Source organism: Aythya ferina (assembly GCF_964211825.1).
Source record: "Aythya ferina genome assembly, chromosome: 4".
In the NCBI taxonomy this organism is placed as follows: Eukaryota; Metazoa; Chordata; class Aves; order Anseriformes; family Anatidae; genus Aythya; species Aythya ferina.
This window is the reverse complement of record NC_140300.1, coordinates 8931933-8948205: the sequence shown is the minus strand read 5'-3', so window position 1 is coordinate 8948205 and position 16273 is coordinate 8931933. Positions and strand designations below refer to the sequence as shown.

The 16273-nt window shown below is 40.3% G+C and overlaps 2 protein-coding genes across 11 annotated transcripts in view; both read left to right on the top strand.

Annotated features, from left to right (window-relative positions):
- The first annotated feature begins 6692 nt into the window (after positions 1 to 6692).
- Positions 6693 to 16273, top strand: part of POLN (DNA polymerase nu) — a 103083-nt gene continuing 93502 nt past the window's right edge. For 6 of the 10 annotated variants that reach the window (XR_014692623.1, XM_084518015.1, XM_084518014.1 and 3 more), the window contains exon 1: positions 7015 to 7117. Coding sequence is in view for 1 of the 10 variants with exons in the window: in XM_084518009.1 (XP_084374135.1) it covers positions 6870 to 6923 (54 nt within the window). In the remaining 9 variants the exon portion in view is untranslated. Of the gene's footprint in view, positions 6782 to 6849; positions 6924 to 6995; positions 7118 to 16273 lie in introns of those variants that run through there. The other 4 variants (XM_084518007.1, XM_084518009.1, XM_084518008.1 and 1 more) reach the window with 4 other exon arrangements.
- HAUS3 (HAUS augmin like complex subunit 3) lies at positions 7125 to 15051 on the top strand. Its single transcript, XM_084518016.1, has 4 exons — positions 7125 to 8939; positions 10033 to 10469; positions 12117 to 12342; positions 13651 to 15051. The coding sequence occupies exons 1-4, from the start codon at positions 8028 to 8030 to the stop codon at positions 13915 to 13917; spliced, it is 1842 nt and encodes a 613-aa protein (XP_084374142.1). The 5' UTR covers positions 7125 to 8027; the 3' UTR covers positions 13918 to 15051.

Sequence of the window (16273 nt, the reverse complement as noted above, 5' to 3'; positions counted from 1 at the left end):
TTACTAACTTCTTAGTGTGAGATTTGAGATGGAGAAAAAAAAAAAGGAGCTAATACAACCAGCCTCTAATTTAAAGAATGACGACTTTTTGTGACCTTCAGCGGGGTGATTTTTCTTGACATCAGCAGGTATGGGCTCAGCTGTACCACACCCAACCTTATTTTGTTAAAAAGACCGAGTTACACCTGTTGATCTACAATTTACCGTGACAGCTGCCTGAGCACCCTCCTGTACGTTGTAGGTGACCAACTCCAGCGAACTGACTTCAGTGCCAAGGGAGCAGCCGCGGTGAAGCTGTGTGCACGAGGCAGAGGCGCTCAGCCGCAGGATGAACGTCTGCAGGACTTCAGGGTGTTTTCAGCAGCCTCTGCTCCTGGGAGCAGCGATTCCACCTCCACCCGACCGGCTTCAGAGCAGAACGGTGCCAAGCGCTGAACTTGTCCTTGCAGAGCAGCGCTGTGGCAAACATGGACACTTTAAGAAAGAAGCACTCCACCGCCACTTTTAGTTAAGTGATGCTAATTTTATACGCTGCCATTTGATGCCGGTATTGATCAAGGAATGTCTGCAAAGCAGGTTGCTCCTTCAGAAAGCTGTTAAATATTTTGATGCTCCAGGCCATTGTTTTTGCGTGTGATAAGAGCCGATAACAGTTGATATTTAATCCACTAACTTGTGCTTTCCAAAACCGGTGGAAGGAGACCTGAATCCCTTTAGATACTCTTAAAGAAGATCTGCACTCCCCCCAAATGGTAAAGGGGGAAACGGATTAGAAATAACAGAAGCTTCACCAGCAACTAAGCAAATTGTTCAAGTGGCTGAGTAAATGCAACATCATTAATTGGTAGCTGCAGAAGCCCATCCAATGTTACCTAACTACCTAGAATTAAAACGCAGGGGAAATATCAAACAGAAAATACTAGAAACCATTTGGCCACGTTCTTTCTATCTAATTTGTTTTAAATTAATCCCTGCAAAAGGTTCCTGGGGAGGCAAGTGCACCGAGAGGCTTGCCCCCCAGCAAAGCATAGTGAAGGTGCTCTGATTTCAGAATTTCTTCCTTCCATTTAGCACGAGAGGCATAAAATGTGGTTACGTGGGGGTCTTTAATTTATAGAGTCTGTGCAATAAGGATTTTTACATGGTGACATTTCAGAACGCATGGTCACTGGTGAAGCTGCGAGTGGTTCTGTGCCAGAGCCGTTGGGTCCGAGAGCCAAAAGGCAGGGTCTGTCTGTGAGATGTGGGACACTGTCAGGGGTCATCTGTACACACCTACGAGGTGCTCGCACGGAGTGTTGTGTTGTACCAATATCTCGTCATAATATAAATACAGATTTTTATACCTTCTTGTTGTGGGTTTCGTTTTTTTTCTTAGGATTTTCCACCATCTCTGTTTATAGCGTTTCTTCTCTTTGCAGATCTTTACATATGGCTTTAATGCCTATTTAATAAGGAGCTCACTGAGCTTTAGCAATTCAAATTAATAGTATGGCATTAAGGCCGGCGTGCTATTCAAATTAAAGTTCTTTTACCTACGTTGGCCCAACGTAACCTTAATAGTCATTAACGTTATTTGTCTGTAACCGTGGGTGCTGTGTAAATTCCCACTATTAAATTTCTGAGGACAAAACCAACCTATAAAACCAAGTGCAAATTGAAATGCGTTACTGTCTGTTCGAGAGAATTGCACTTGAAGTCACTCCAGCTCGGTGCAAGGTAGAAAAGCAGCGTGTGACAGGCAGCCTACAAGTCCTGCCTGTGTATTTTGTTGCATATCGAATTCACACCTCAGGTGATGCACAGCCAGCCAACGGTGAGCATTTCAGTTTGTTAGTAGGGGAGATGGGAGGCGGGACAGAACTGAACTGCTTTTGCAAATTGTGTCATTACACTTTCAACCGTGGTGTGAGATATCCCTTGGTTTTTGTTTCAATTTCTCAAGCATGTTGCACTTAAATACAGAGACGACTTAAAAATACAGAAGCAGTCCTTTTAGGTTGAAGTCCTGGTATGTGGCTTGTCAGTATTTTTACGTTTGATTCCAGTAAGCCACTGAATGAGCAAAAATGTTCATGCACAAAGCATTATAAACCATGCTTTTAGCAAAGCTTTCTCTTGAAAGTGCCAGTCACATAAAATACTATCCAGCACGTTACTAAATTATCATAGATTTATAAATTTATTATGACTAAATTTATTATGACTGATGTTGGGGCACTATTTTTGAAAGTCCAGTCAATTTGAGACCTGTGCAGCTTCTTTGCTGAGTTTTGTGACATCTTATGATTTGTTTATAAGAAAAGTAACTTTAATATTAAAAATCCAGAAGCTTGACTATCAGGATGATTTTTTTTTTCAAGCTAATTTCAGTGGGAAAGAGCCATAAATTATAATTAAATTCATAGTAACACAACCATCGGCTTCCCCTAAAAATATAGTCTAAAGAGGTTTCAATGGCAAAGATCTCAGTTATTACTATTATTACTATTATTATACTTCTGGAAATTGCAAATTTCCCAGCGTATTTAAGGGCCTTGGCATGGCAGGAGGGGTTCGGTGTGGTGGGCAGGCGAGGAGCGGAGGGCTGCCATCAGTGAGCAGTGTGAGGAAGTGGCAGGGACCTGCTTTATTATTATTATTATTATTATTATTATTATTATTATTATTACTATTATTATTTATGGCACTGTATCCACTACAGCTGAAGAGAGCTAATCACTTTGGCCTGCTTTTCTAGGAACACAAGGTCTCAGAATGAGTTCTCCTGTTCCTCCAGAGGGAAGAGGCGTGTGCTCACGAGAGAAAGCAAGCAGGTGCCAGATTTTATAATCTACCTTGATTGTTGTAAAAGCTCACATGGCACTTCAAAAGCTGTGTTTAATTCAGAGTTTAAATTTGCTTAAAGTGATTCCTTTCATTAGAACACAGTGCTTACAAAGAGTGGCTGGTACTCCAGCGACCTGCATCGGGGACCTCCAAAATCCTGCTGCTACGGGCCACCGAATAGTAGGATGCAAAATGAAAAAGCTTCCACCCCGTCACAGCTCCTCAGCTAAAAACTTGTTTCCATGTCCCTCTGTTATTTCTTTTCACCAAAAAAGGCCCCATCCTAGACGTGTAATAAGCAAAACACTTTTCCATGAGATTTTCATGTGACAGATGTATCTCGGTGGGAGGGTTTATCTCAGGCAGCTGCAGTGCCTGCATGACGGCAACTGCACTCCTTGGCTGCTCTCTGCAGCCGATGGGCAATCGATAGCTCCTCTGTGAGGCACCAGACACAACTCGGGCATGTTCTGCAGCGAAACAAATGCAACATGGCACGGATGGAGCAGTGCCGAGCTTGCAGACATCTTTCCAGAAACGTCCACGTCTTAATTTGTTGGAATCCACCATAAAATGCCTTGTGAATGCAATGTGCTATCTGAGCAACCTCTCTGGTTCTTGCACACAGATGCAAAACAACTGCTCCTGGAATGGAAAAAAAGGGTAAGGTAAGCCTTTAATTATGTTTTGTCTGAACACAACCAGGAAAAAAAAAATGAATCAGAGAAAAACATTCTTGACCCATAAGGAGCTGCAAAAGCAAACACAGGGAAGCATCTGGGGCTGTGGGTGGGTGGGGTAGGGGACTGTGAGAAATTTCGGAGATATGTTTGTAACGTGTTTGGAGGAGAAGGCTGCTGTTTAATCTCTGCCCCTAAAAGCTGATCTCGGGTCTGACAAATGAAAATTTGTTTCACATTAGAGGCTTGTTCTTTCAAAATGAGAAGTTTAAGTGCACAATGTTCTGACCTAAAATATTTCAATTCTATCCTGAATTCTTATGCCAGCGGGGATTATGAGATCATGCTGTCTGTCAACTCCTCTTTCATCCATCTGTTCCCCTCCTCCTTTCCTTGATAACTTTTGAACCTTCAGGCTAATTTTGACCAAATTTGTCAAAGCAGAGATAGGATGGAGGCTGCAACGATAATCAGTGGTGAAAACTTCCATGAAAATTTCATGTCTGGGTAGAGAGAGAGTGAAATTATTTCCTGCGGTGAGTGTGCCCGAAGGCTGGCCCAATTGAGCTCTTAACTGTTTCAAGAGGTGGCCACTGGCCAACACCTACATAGCCCCAAACCAGCTACAGAATTAGGATATGCTCCCACTCGCCCAGCTAAACAGATGGGGGTGGAGGTTTTGTGCAAGGCCATGGGGAGGTTGGACACCGCATACGAGTCTGGTGTGAAGAAAGAGTGAGAGGATCCGGTCACACAGGGAACTGAGGGTGTTAGTTGCAGCAGTCAAGAAAGTGTCCTAAATTCTCCTGTATCAGATGTGTCTTCTGACTTCTGGGATGTGGGCTTCAGCAGCAGAGCTGACTTGCTCTCAGGTCAGGGGAATTTTAGAAAGGTTGCTAGGTGTAAAAATTGGAAAATTTGCTTTTACTCAAGTATTTTTTACACGAGCAACATTGATCTATATACTACTAAAAACACAATGCTGAAATACTGCCATAGGATAAGCTGATTTTAATGGAAGTGACTGAGCTGAATGACATCGTTTTATAAAATAAGTAGCAAATTCTTTTGTTCCTTCCCCATCTGAAAGGTGCGATGCACTCCACCTGCAAGATGATTTGAAAACTCCAGCTAGCCTCAACTGCAGCTGCCTACCAGGCTGTAACCCGATGGTGAGGAATTCAACCCTACAGCTCTTTTTACCCATTACTGCAAGGTCAGGGCTTAAGGTAAAGCTGAGTCTTACACAGACCACTTTGTAGTACAAATCACCATGCGGCACCTTGCAGGCATTACAGGTGCTGATCTGGAGCTAGAAAACTTCACGGGCATTAGCCGTAGCTGTGCTGAGCTGAGAGGCTGCTGGTTTCCCTGCGTTGATTCATTTCAACAGCTGCATTAAGTGAGATTAGAGGAGCTGCACATTTAGGACATGTAGTGGGAGGGCTCAGCCACCCACATGCACGCTGGGTCAATTGCCTCATCAGGGTGAAATGTGGAGAAAGAATTGCTGGGTGCAATAAATGACTTGTTTCTAGAATAACTGGCCCAAGAAGCCACAAGATGAAACGCAGCTCTGAATTTAGTCTTCCAAAGTGCAGAGGATCTAATTCAAGAGCTATTAGTGGGTGAGGTGCTCTGTGATAGCAACCACAATACAATTAAGCTGCACGCTGTAACAAGAGACAGCAAGACAAATAAAGCACACAGATATACAATTTTAAGAAAAAGAACTGTAAAAATGGGAAAAATGTCCCCCCCTCCTCAAAAAAACAAACAAACAAAAAAAACAAAACACCACCAAAACAAACAAAACAAAACAAACAAACAAACAACAGCAACAACAACAACAAAAATAGCTCAGAAGAAGCAAGAAACCTGCAAACACCCAGAAGACTTCAAAATCTTGTACTAGAAGCTCAGGTAAAATGTCTGACATAAATAGAAAATGATATAGCTTATGCTCTGATATAGCTTAGGGAAATGGTTTAGTGGGGACTGTTAGCGTTAGGTCAGAGGTTGGACTCGATGATCTTGAGGTCTCTTCCAACCTAGAAAATTCTGTGATTCTGTGATTCTGTGATTTCAACCCCCTCCTTTTTCCCTCCACATGACTCAATAAGAAAGCAAAGGAGGCTAGTGAGAGAAATGGGAAAGCCCAGAAAAACCTGGCATGTGAAATGTAACCAGGAAATGAAGGCAGCTAAATCTGAGGGGTGTCTTATAATGTCAGACAGGTAATGTCTGACAGTCATTGCTGAGATTTTTTTGTTGGCTTAACAGGTAGTGGCAGCCAAAAGGCCAAGAAAGCAGTGAGCATCATAAGGAAGTGCATTGGAAACATGGCAGAAGGGAGAATTTTGCTGTTGTAGAAAACCTTGGTGCACCCGCACCTTGCGGACTGCGTGCATCTTCTCTCTGCACTTCAGGAAATGATGCTGTAGAAGGTGCAGAAAAGGACAACTGAAATAATTGAGCTCTTGCTGTACAGAGGCCCAATTTTGCCACTCTTCAAGCTGATAGGGATAAAAGGGAAAGGGAATTTATTCATGGTTTCTAAATTAGTATGAAGGCGACAGATAAGGTTAAATGCAGAGGTGGTGTTCACCAAATCCTGCAATGCGGGAGCCAAGGGTCATTTACATGTAATGAAAAGAAGGCAGGTTAAAGAGCAACTAAGAATTTGTGTCTGTTTCTTTTATTTATTTATTTTTGTTTGTTTGTTTGTTTTATTTGGCTACTTTGTCCTGAAAGTCGCTTTATGGGTACACCTCTACAGGATAATGGCAGCCCCCCCCCGCCACATCTCAGCTTCAGGGGGCCTGGTGAACACAGTGGATTTGTGAGACCGTGGATTTGTTCCATACTGAGCCACGTTAAATAGCAGAGAGCATTGCCCTCACTCCCCTCAGGACCCACTGTGCGCAACAAGCCCCCCAAAACTCCCTTAAGGGAGCGGACGAGGAGCAGAACATCCAACCCCTCTAGGGAACCGCCCGCCCTCACAGGGGCGGCCCCACTGAGGCGACCCAACGGCCGCTGCCTGAGGAGAGCCCGCCCGCCTGACGTCACGGGGCATCAGACCAATCCCCGCGCGGGCTCGCCTTCGCCACGCCCATCGGGTGGGCGGGAGAGGAGCGGCGCGCAGGCGCAGTGGAGGCAGCGCGGGCGCGGCGCGTGGCGGGCGGTTTGAGCCGTTGGCGCCGCTCAACGGCCGCCCCCTCCCCCCGCCCCTCACCCCCCCACGTCCCCTCAACGCCTCAGCCCCCGCGGTGAGTACCGGCGGCCGCCCCCTTCTTAGGGGTGGTTTATTTTTTTAATAAATAAAGCCTTCTCGAGGGGGTTCTCCACGGCTTGGCGATGGGTGTGGGCGAACCTAGAGCTGCCTGCGGTTTTTATCGACTTCTGGTGGAGGTGCGGCTGTTAAGACGGGGCTGCCCCGTGACGGGTAGCTCGTGTAACGGGTTCTCTTCGTGCTTTTTATTATTATTATTACATAGAGAATCTCCAAGCTGACTTAGAAACACGGATTTCAGAAAGGTGTGTTTATTTCTTCAACGCTCATCGCTTCCCGGCCGGCTGACGAGCTGAGGTTTTTCTGGTGAAATGTACGTTTTACAACCTCCGTGTTAAGTAATAACAAACTTAAAACAATCTGGACCCTGCTAAAGTAGCGCAGGCCTGAAATTCTCGGTAATTTACCCTGTCCTTTCTCATCTTTTGGCTATACTTTGAGATCCCAGAGCTGGTAGGTTGTTGGCTGGGAATTACTCTCCTTTTACTTGTAACGTTAGAATCGTGACTAGAATACTCATTCAGAGTGTAATTTATTTTTGTTTATAAATGGCCAAAACGCTTATGTTTTAATATTTTTTTGTTAAAGGGATTCTTGTTCTATTTGCAGAGGAAACTTTAAAATGAAGGCTTAGAAGACAAGATTCTGCTTGCTGCTGAAGTTAAAAAAACAAACAAACAAACAAAAAAAAACCCAAGATTTTAAGTGCATTATAGTACTTAACTTTGGTTTTAGAGCAAACTGAAAGCTCCCCCTTGTTTTGGAAGAGTTAAAAAGATTTATTTTTTAATTTAATGTGAGGAAAGCTATATTAATAAAACACTTTTGCAGGCCAGTGAATTACTTGGTATTTTACACCTGTTAATTTTGAATCACTGGTAAAACTCTATGTTAGTGGTAAATGTGTGTCAGTTAAGCAAACATATAAGTGTTTGCAAAGATCTGGGATTTAACTGTTAAACATACTTTGGTCATCAAATCAGGACAAGTATATTTAAGATATCCTTGATATTAAAATTGGTTTCTAGTCTTTCAGTAACTGCTCTAACCCAGAATAGTATTTGGTTTTCTGGTGTGATCTGACACTTCTTTTCTGCTGTGCAGACCCTTTTTATTAAGATACTGAATGTTAATGTAAAACAACAAAAAAAAACCTCACTGGAATAATGCTCTAGATTTCCTCATGTATTTGGATCTTTTCTGCTTTCAAATATACTTTAATCATGAGCTGTGGAAAGGACTTTGTGGAAACTCTTAAGAAAATTGGATATCCAGGAGCTGATGAGCTTAATGGAGAAGACTTTGACTGGATGTTTGAGTCTTCGGAAGACAGATCATTTCTGGAGTGGTTTTGTGGAAATGTAAACGAGCAGCATGTGGTATCTGAAAAAGAACTGCAAGATTTTAATAATCTTCTTGAGTCTGGTAAGCCCATTTTAGAAGGAAATGCACTAGATGAAGTCCTTAAAACCTGTAAGCCTGTGGATTCACAGAGCCAGGAGGAGGAGAGGGAGGAACTTAAGAAATTAGAGGATGAGCTTCAGACTCTTCAGAAGATGAAAAATCTTCAAATTCATCGGCATAATAAGCTTCAGCTGATGATTTCTGAGAACAGCAGTATGTTACAGGCATTAAAAAGAAAAGAGGATGAAGCACTTAAAGATCTGAAAGACGGGCTGGCAGTGTTTACTGCAGCAAATAATAAGCTTGACAATGATCTGCTCTCTCTTATGGATGGAGTTAAGAAATTGGCCTCTTTCTTCACTGCTTCTGATTCAGAACAAGGGGCAGGTTCACACCCTGTGTTTTTTTCCCAGCTGTCCTTGGACAAGTATTTGTCTCAGGAAGAACAGTGCACTGCAGCGCTCACCTCATATGCTAAAAAGCATTTTTATCCAGGTATGCCTGAACTGTTTGAAAATGTGCATGAAGACAGCGTTCAGCTCAGGGATAAGAGCAAACCAGTCGCTTGTGATGAGGCTAATGGAGCTTATGAGGAGAGTCATGAGATGGCCAGGCTCCAGATGGCATATATTTGTGCTCAGCATCAGCTAATTCAAATGGAAGCTAAAGAAGAAAGCGTGAATTCAGCTATACGGTGTGCAGAGAGCATGCTGAAGACATTAAAGAACGAGGTAAGCCACAAAAGATGATGTAAGGTGGAGTTTTAAACAGAGACAGGCATGTTCAGCTGCATCTAGTAAAAAAGACCTGCTGAGTTATTGTTATTTACTTTTTTATGTAGTGAAATTACATTTTTATGAAACTTTATTCGTGCTCTTGTGGAATAGCTTCAATGTCTATGCTTAGAAACTGCTCGGTGCGGCAGAGTGCCTTTAATTCTTCCTTCTAGAACTTACTGCCTTGAAAAACTAGAACCTAGAAATACCTTTCTAGTTTTGTTAAACTCTTAAATTTCATATTGTAACTGTTTCTCTTTTTGTACAACAATCAGAACTGTAACTTTAGTTGAGATCTTATAGCATAGGGCAACTAATATGATAAATATGTTCTTGTTCACATTCTGTAGCAAAACCTTAAAGTTTTAGTTCACTGGTGATTTTGAAACTCAGAAACTCGTAATATGGAGACGTGGTGGTGTGGCATGCTCTTAGATACCAAATAAGTGAAGTGGGCAGTTGAAACCCAGAGAGGTCTCAGTGAGTGACAGTTAGATCTGACTAGTGGAAATTAAGAACATGAAGGAATTATGAGAACAAACAAAATTAGTTTATACTGCAGTTGTGGACTAACTCATGTCAGTATATTTTCATTTATGTATGCTTAGCATATAGGGCTTGAAGGATTAATTTGAAAAAGATTGTTTCTGATTGCAGTATTGATAGCCACCCAGCTGAATATAAAAATGTGTTTGCATGTGAGATTTCAGTTAGATGTGTTTGAAATACAGGTGTGAAGTAAAATACAGCTCCTGATTTTTTTTCCCACAATAAACTGTTTCATGACCCTGCAGTAGGGCTGAATTACTATCTATTGAAATTTGTTTGATATCTGCATTTTAAGTATTTAATCACCTTATGTTGTGAAGTTCTGTAAAGCTGCTTACAGAGTGCTCATTAACTTTATAGTTGTGATGTTTTTCACATAAATGCACGACTCTTCTGTGAACTGAAAAAATATGTTAGGGAAGTTTTATGAAGGATGAGGGGGGGAAAAAAAGCTTGAGGGAAATGTGATGGAAATTGACGATTATTTTGCTTTATGCAGGGTGTTGGAAAACAAGAAAACCTTGAGGCCAAAATATCTAGTTTAAAAGGTGAAATTGCAACAATTAGGCAACATATAGCTCAGCTAAACAATGAAGAGCTGCCTTCTCTTTTGAAAGAGCATGCACAACTGTTGACTGTGCCGGTGGTGAAAGCAGACCTGGATCGTGAGATTGCTCGGCAGGACTGTTTTATTTCTAAACAAGATGAAATCTGCAGCCATTTGCTAAGACAGAAAGCATCATTTGAACTTATTCAGTTAGCCTATGAAATTGAGTTGAAGAAACAGAAAGACGTGCACCATCAACTTGACAATTTGCTAGAATCTCTGAAACAGAGCAGTAACGAGTTACAACAGAGACTGGAGGTGTTATCGGAGCTCTCTCAACCTGCACAGCCGAGAAACACTATCGGTCCAAAGGATGACTTCTCTCGTAGGTGAGTGTTACAGCTGCTGTTGAACTTGGGCTTATTTTGAAATAAAGCTGGGGAGATAAAGGCTTTGGTAAGCGATGCTATCTCCATTGCTAAGTTATTAGTCGCTTGCTATAGCTACTTTGTACTGCTCCAGAACTGAAGCCTTTGAGATTTGCCTCTTGCTTATCCTTAGAGGCTCTTTCCAGGTTTGACTGAGGAAAACTGTTCAAGTATCAGTTTTGTGTATGTTGCCAGAGCATTCCTAAGCAATGCTGAGAACATCATGAATGTTTATAGCGAAACCTCTCTTAAATGGTGCACTGACCTAGGGCTCCTTGGAAGTTACTCCAGAAGTGTAGATGCAGAGAGCTGCTAAGAAGTGATTTCCCAGATGGTATCTGTGGCCTGATCAGCTTAGTTGGCAAAAACCCCCATGTGGTAAAGGAGAGGAACTACTCCAGAAACATCTGAAACACGGTTAGCTCATTGCTGCTGCTTGCTTTGCTATCTGGCCTCTGTGTCCTCTTGCCCATGTAGATTCCTTTCAATATGTAAGAAACGAAGTTTCCCTGTAGCTCAGGTGATACTGTAGAAACATGTGTTGTGTTGATGTCACTTCAAGACTCAAAACCTTTTCAGATGGTGTGTTCTATAATACTTAATGTTTTAATGCTAGGCTTTTCCCCCTTCTTTCAAGTGTGTGTGTTTTAATAGCTGTTATGTTAAGTGGTAGTTTAGTCTTGCACAGACTCACTTGATTGCCAGCATTAGGTAGCATTAATTTTGCTCCAGGTGTGTGTGTGTTGACAACTTGTAACGTTGTTCAGGTTTATTATTAAGTCTCCATATGACTAAATCACAATGTTATCTTTCTGCTTTTCACTTTTTTTCCTTTCTTTAAAAAGGCAGGCCTTAGTATTCATGACTGTGAAAGGAAGTTGCAAGAAAACCTTAAATGCTTAGTAAGCAGAAGACACTTTAAAGAAACTCAGTTACTCTTAAAATATAGCTCGCATTCTTATTAAAACCAATCCGGTTCTTTAGTGGGGCTCAACTCCTAAAGATTTTGATAAGCAGAGGTGGTAGTAGCAACTGAGCAAAGTTATCAGTAATTGTGAGACTGGGATGTATTGTAAAGGTACCGTTTGGTGTAGTAAAGTATTGCTGTCTTCTCATGGCTCAACTAATTGTAGAATTCCTTAGGTGTCTCTTCATAAATGCAAGATATGAAACAGTCCAGTAAACTTGAAAATGTCATAAAGATTTCTCATTTCTCACCGGCCACTGAAGTCCTCAGTCTTCTAGCACTTCAAAAAAACACAACTTAATTTGTTGTGCTTGAAAAGTGTAGTGAAATAGAAGCTGACAACATGTGCTTCTGCAAACTAGTGGTATTCGTTGTGTACTCATTAACTGCTACTTCAATATTTCATTGCTGTTGCTTATAACGTTGGAATATTTGGAATCCTATTAATCATTCATGATCCATATACAGATGGAATCATGAAATCATTGGGAGATACAGCAGTATATCAAGAGTAACCTGAGCAGTCCTGTCCTTTGGTGTAGTCCTCAGTGTGACTTCAACATGAAGATCTTCTCTTGACTAGTAATGTTGGGAATGCTTAGGTAACTTTTAAAAACCATGTGTCTAACTTTCTGTTACAGGCTATACCAGCTTCTGGAAGGAGAAGATAAAAAGCAATTGTTTAAAACATACAAAACCCTGCAGCAGATGGCTCAGAAGTTGATGCAGGATTGTGCTGCAGCACAAGACCAGCTAGCAGTGTCTTCTCAAGAACAGTCTCTCATGTTGTCCAAACTAGATAGTGATGTAAATGCCCTTCATGATGCTCTCTTTTGTGGAGGAAATCAGCTACTATTCAGTAGCCGGGTATGTCCTTATGTAGTTACTAAAATTATTACGTTCATGTCTGTTGTGTTCTTTTACTGAGACAAATGTAGTATGAAGGTTGGGGACACAAATTGGTACAGCAGGGTAGCAACAAATGGTGGTGGGCCAGTAGTTACATTGTTCTTAGGAAATTTTGGGTTTTGTGTATGTTGGCAGGTAATAATTTATTGGTTTTGAGCAAATAATTGCATCTAACCCTTCACTTCTTTCAAAGGCATCTACAGTCATGTACTACTGGTAAGTCTGTGGTGTGGAAAATGTCTTCTGGATATATCACTGGAAAAGTCACTTAAATTTCGCTTGATTCCAGAAAGGCTTTTTTGCCCTGTAGTACCTGAGTAGTAAGGTTCAGCCCCTTAAAAGGCCTGCCCATAGGTGACTTGTGTGGATGAAATAACTGTCCTTCAAAATTTTGAGAACTTTGTAGTAAGACAATTCTGCTACAGAGCTCTTGAGTATTGCTTTTACAGCCTCTTTTAAAAGGGAATAGGGGTTGTTAGGCATGGCTTGTTATAAGCAAGTAAGCAACTAGGTATCTTAAAAATGGAACGAGGAAGGGTTTTGTTATGAAATACTTAAAAAAAAATATATATTTTTAATGCTTCTAGTTGTCAACTGAATTTGCAACATATAGGACAATGTTACTCAGAAATTTGGAATTGGAACAATACGTATTTAGGGATTACAGGTTGTATCCATCAACAAACTTTTTATTGATTAACGTTACCTCTTAAAACAGTGATGCCTTTTTCTATTGGTACTGTTTCTCAGGAAAAGTAACTTAACTCCCTTAATAAAGAAATAATATGTAAGTAGATGACTGTACTGGGTCTGGCTGGGGTATTAACTTTCCCTGCAGCAGCCCATACAGTGCTGTGCTCTGCACTTGTAGCTAGAAGGGAGCCTACCTGCACTGAACTGTGGTAAGATTAACAGTTGGGAAAATTGCATTTGCTACCTTTTTCATTTTAAAATTGAATTGGGTTTTTGTTTGTTCACTTTTACCTTGCTGTGAAAACTTTATTAAATGTCTTTCAATCATCTATCTAGGCTAGATTCTTATGGTCTCAACTCATCTGTTTTAGTAAACATGTAAGTGAAATTACATTTTCAGGACCTGATGTAGCTCAAAAGCTACATACATTGAATTTATCACCTCTGTTTTCTGTTTCTAATGATTTTTTTACTTAACAAGGAAAGTGGTTTCCAAAAGCAAAAAGTTTCATATTTCTAATTCAACTAGTGTGTTAACAATGTCTAACTCTTGTTTTGTATTTTTTTTATTAGGAACTTACTGAACAGTTTAATCAACTGGAGGATGATTTAAATAAACTAAATCAATTAATTATGGATCTTATTGCTGATTTGAAGTCAAAGAGAAACTTCTTAGAGTCCAATAAGTTGCATCAGATGGAAAGAAACTTGTATGTGTATTTTTTCAAAGATGAAGATCACTTGAAAGAATTGGTGGAGAAGCTTGAGTGGCAGTTGGAGGCTAAAGCCAGTGGCCTGGGAAATCAGAATTTCACCACTGGTGAAGTTCTTAATGTTTAACATTCAATGTGCTCTTAATATAGGAAAATATGTCAATGTAAACAGTCCACAAGTTTACGGAATGATGTGTATTAGCTTGTCAAGGCTAACATTTGTCTGTCATTGCAATGGATGTTTAGCTCCCACAGTTACCAAGTTTGGATTATGTGGTGCTTTACAGCTATTGGCATCTGGTCATTGAGTGCAAATTGGAATTTTGTCCAGGTTCTTCAATTTGAGTTCTTTGATGTGACTTAATTCATTGGTTGGCTGAATGAATTACATGTAGGCTGCTCTTCTGCTAACCTGTATATTGATTTCCAGGGCACACAGCATGGCACAGAAGAAAGCTTCATACACTTGAGATCAGCTTTCTTGCACGATAAGAACCTTTTGATAGGTGAACTGAAAAGAAAAAAAAAAGTGCAAGTCATTCCAGATCTTGGAACACCAATGTAGTGCCCTTCTGAAGAGGAAAGTTCTGAGGCAGAAATTCAAAGACTCCTTTACAGTTCCCCTAAGAAGAAATATTTTTGTTATATGGGAACATATTAAAATATATACCAGAATCTGTTTTGAGTACCAAGACTTTTTTTTTATGGCCACTTTGATATGTCTTAAATTATGGCCTATCCTCTCCATTGAAACTAGTCCATACTTAAGCCAGACTTTTCAGAGAAAATTAATTCAAAATTTACCTTTGGACTTCAGACCAGTTTTGGCATAACTGCATGCGGTTCTCTATGCAATTTATGATGATAGGCATTTGAAGTCAGTCTTAATGCTTTCATACTTCTGCTTTCACTGATATTGTTAGACTGTTTATCAAACTTTTGTGTAGCTTCCTAATACACCAGTGGAAGTAGATACACTTTTATAGAATAATTTCCAGTCTTACATATTTTTGATGATATCAGCCATGCCTGCTTGCAAGTGTTGTACGCATTGATGAAGGCTAGATAATTTCCTTTAAATTCAGTAACAGTTTTCTTAAAACTATTTTGACTGCAGACTTTAAGCTTTTATATAAGAATATAACTTATTTTTAAATGTGTAATTTTTAACTTACTGGTTGTATATCTTTATATCTGTATTTCATGCTGTTTAGCTCCATACATTGTTTATTATTATTAAATGCCAAACATGACAAGTTCAGTGTTGTCAATATTTACCGCAAATCTGTATGTTTTAGACGTATTCTCATGCCTGGGGTCTTGTTTGTATTTAGTCTGCTAGGTTCTCATTTTGATGTGCCCCAGAGTTTGAAGGCTGCTGCTTCCCACCCTGAGAAGTCAGGATGTTTTTACCCCAAGTAGGAAAGCAATGTCACTCCTAATTATGAAAGTTTGGAGAAGGTGTATGATATGCATGAATGTCAGGGAAAGGAGAGCCATTCTGCCTCCTTCCCCCTTCTACATGTTTACTCTCAAATTGCAAACCAGCTTTCACTCTACAGTGCCTTGTACAAAATGTTTTTGTTTTTTTTTCCTACCATATCCTTCATTAGGTTCCATGAAAGACAGTTCTTTGTGACTTTGCATCATGTGGTATGAGTTCTTTTCTTCCAAAGGCTATGACCACAAGTATCCTGGGGCTCCAAGGATACCTCCCTATATCACTGTCCTTAAGATTTGTAAGCACTTCTATGCTGTGCTGAAGTTTAGTCTTGTTTCCTTTTTGTTTTGGATTAAGTCCTCACAAACAAGAATTTTGAGATGCTTTTTGTCTTTTGCAACATCAATTCTCCAACTGATAATTGGCTTCAGAATTAAGATCATTATGAAATCTTTAGAGTAGTGCATATGTGAGTTCAAACAGGAAAAAAAAAAATAACCTCTTTGAGCTAGACAGCTATTAAGCAAAACTTAACGCAGCTTGATGGATGTTCTTTGAATCTGGATACAAATGTTTGTACTTCAAACTTGCAATCTGCCTATGGTCTTGAGCTGAGAAAAATATTTCCATGTAAACAGAAGTAAATGTTTGCTTGATGCAAGTATTTTGAAAATATTGCATAGATACCTTGTGTTTGTGGTAAGTTTTATGCATTGTTCCGTTTTCACTATGAAGTCAAGAAAGATGTCAGTATGGATGCCTTCTGTTTCTAATTTTCCCATATGTGTTGTTCCTAGGGGCTCTGAGTTTTTTATGTGCGTTATAGAACGTGGCTGTGAGACAACTTTAAAAACAGATGCTTTGGGAGGGGAAAAAAGGATAAAATCTAGAACAGTAATAGCTACACTTGGAACTCATTGAGACTTTAGATGTTGCTGATCTTAAATTGACAAAAAATGTAATAACAATACTAAATGTTACTTGACTACATCAATTTTACAACATTTAAGGAATAGAGGTCTTTTGTGCTATTTCAGAAAAT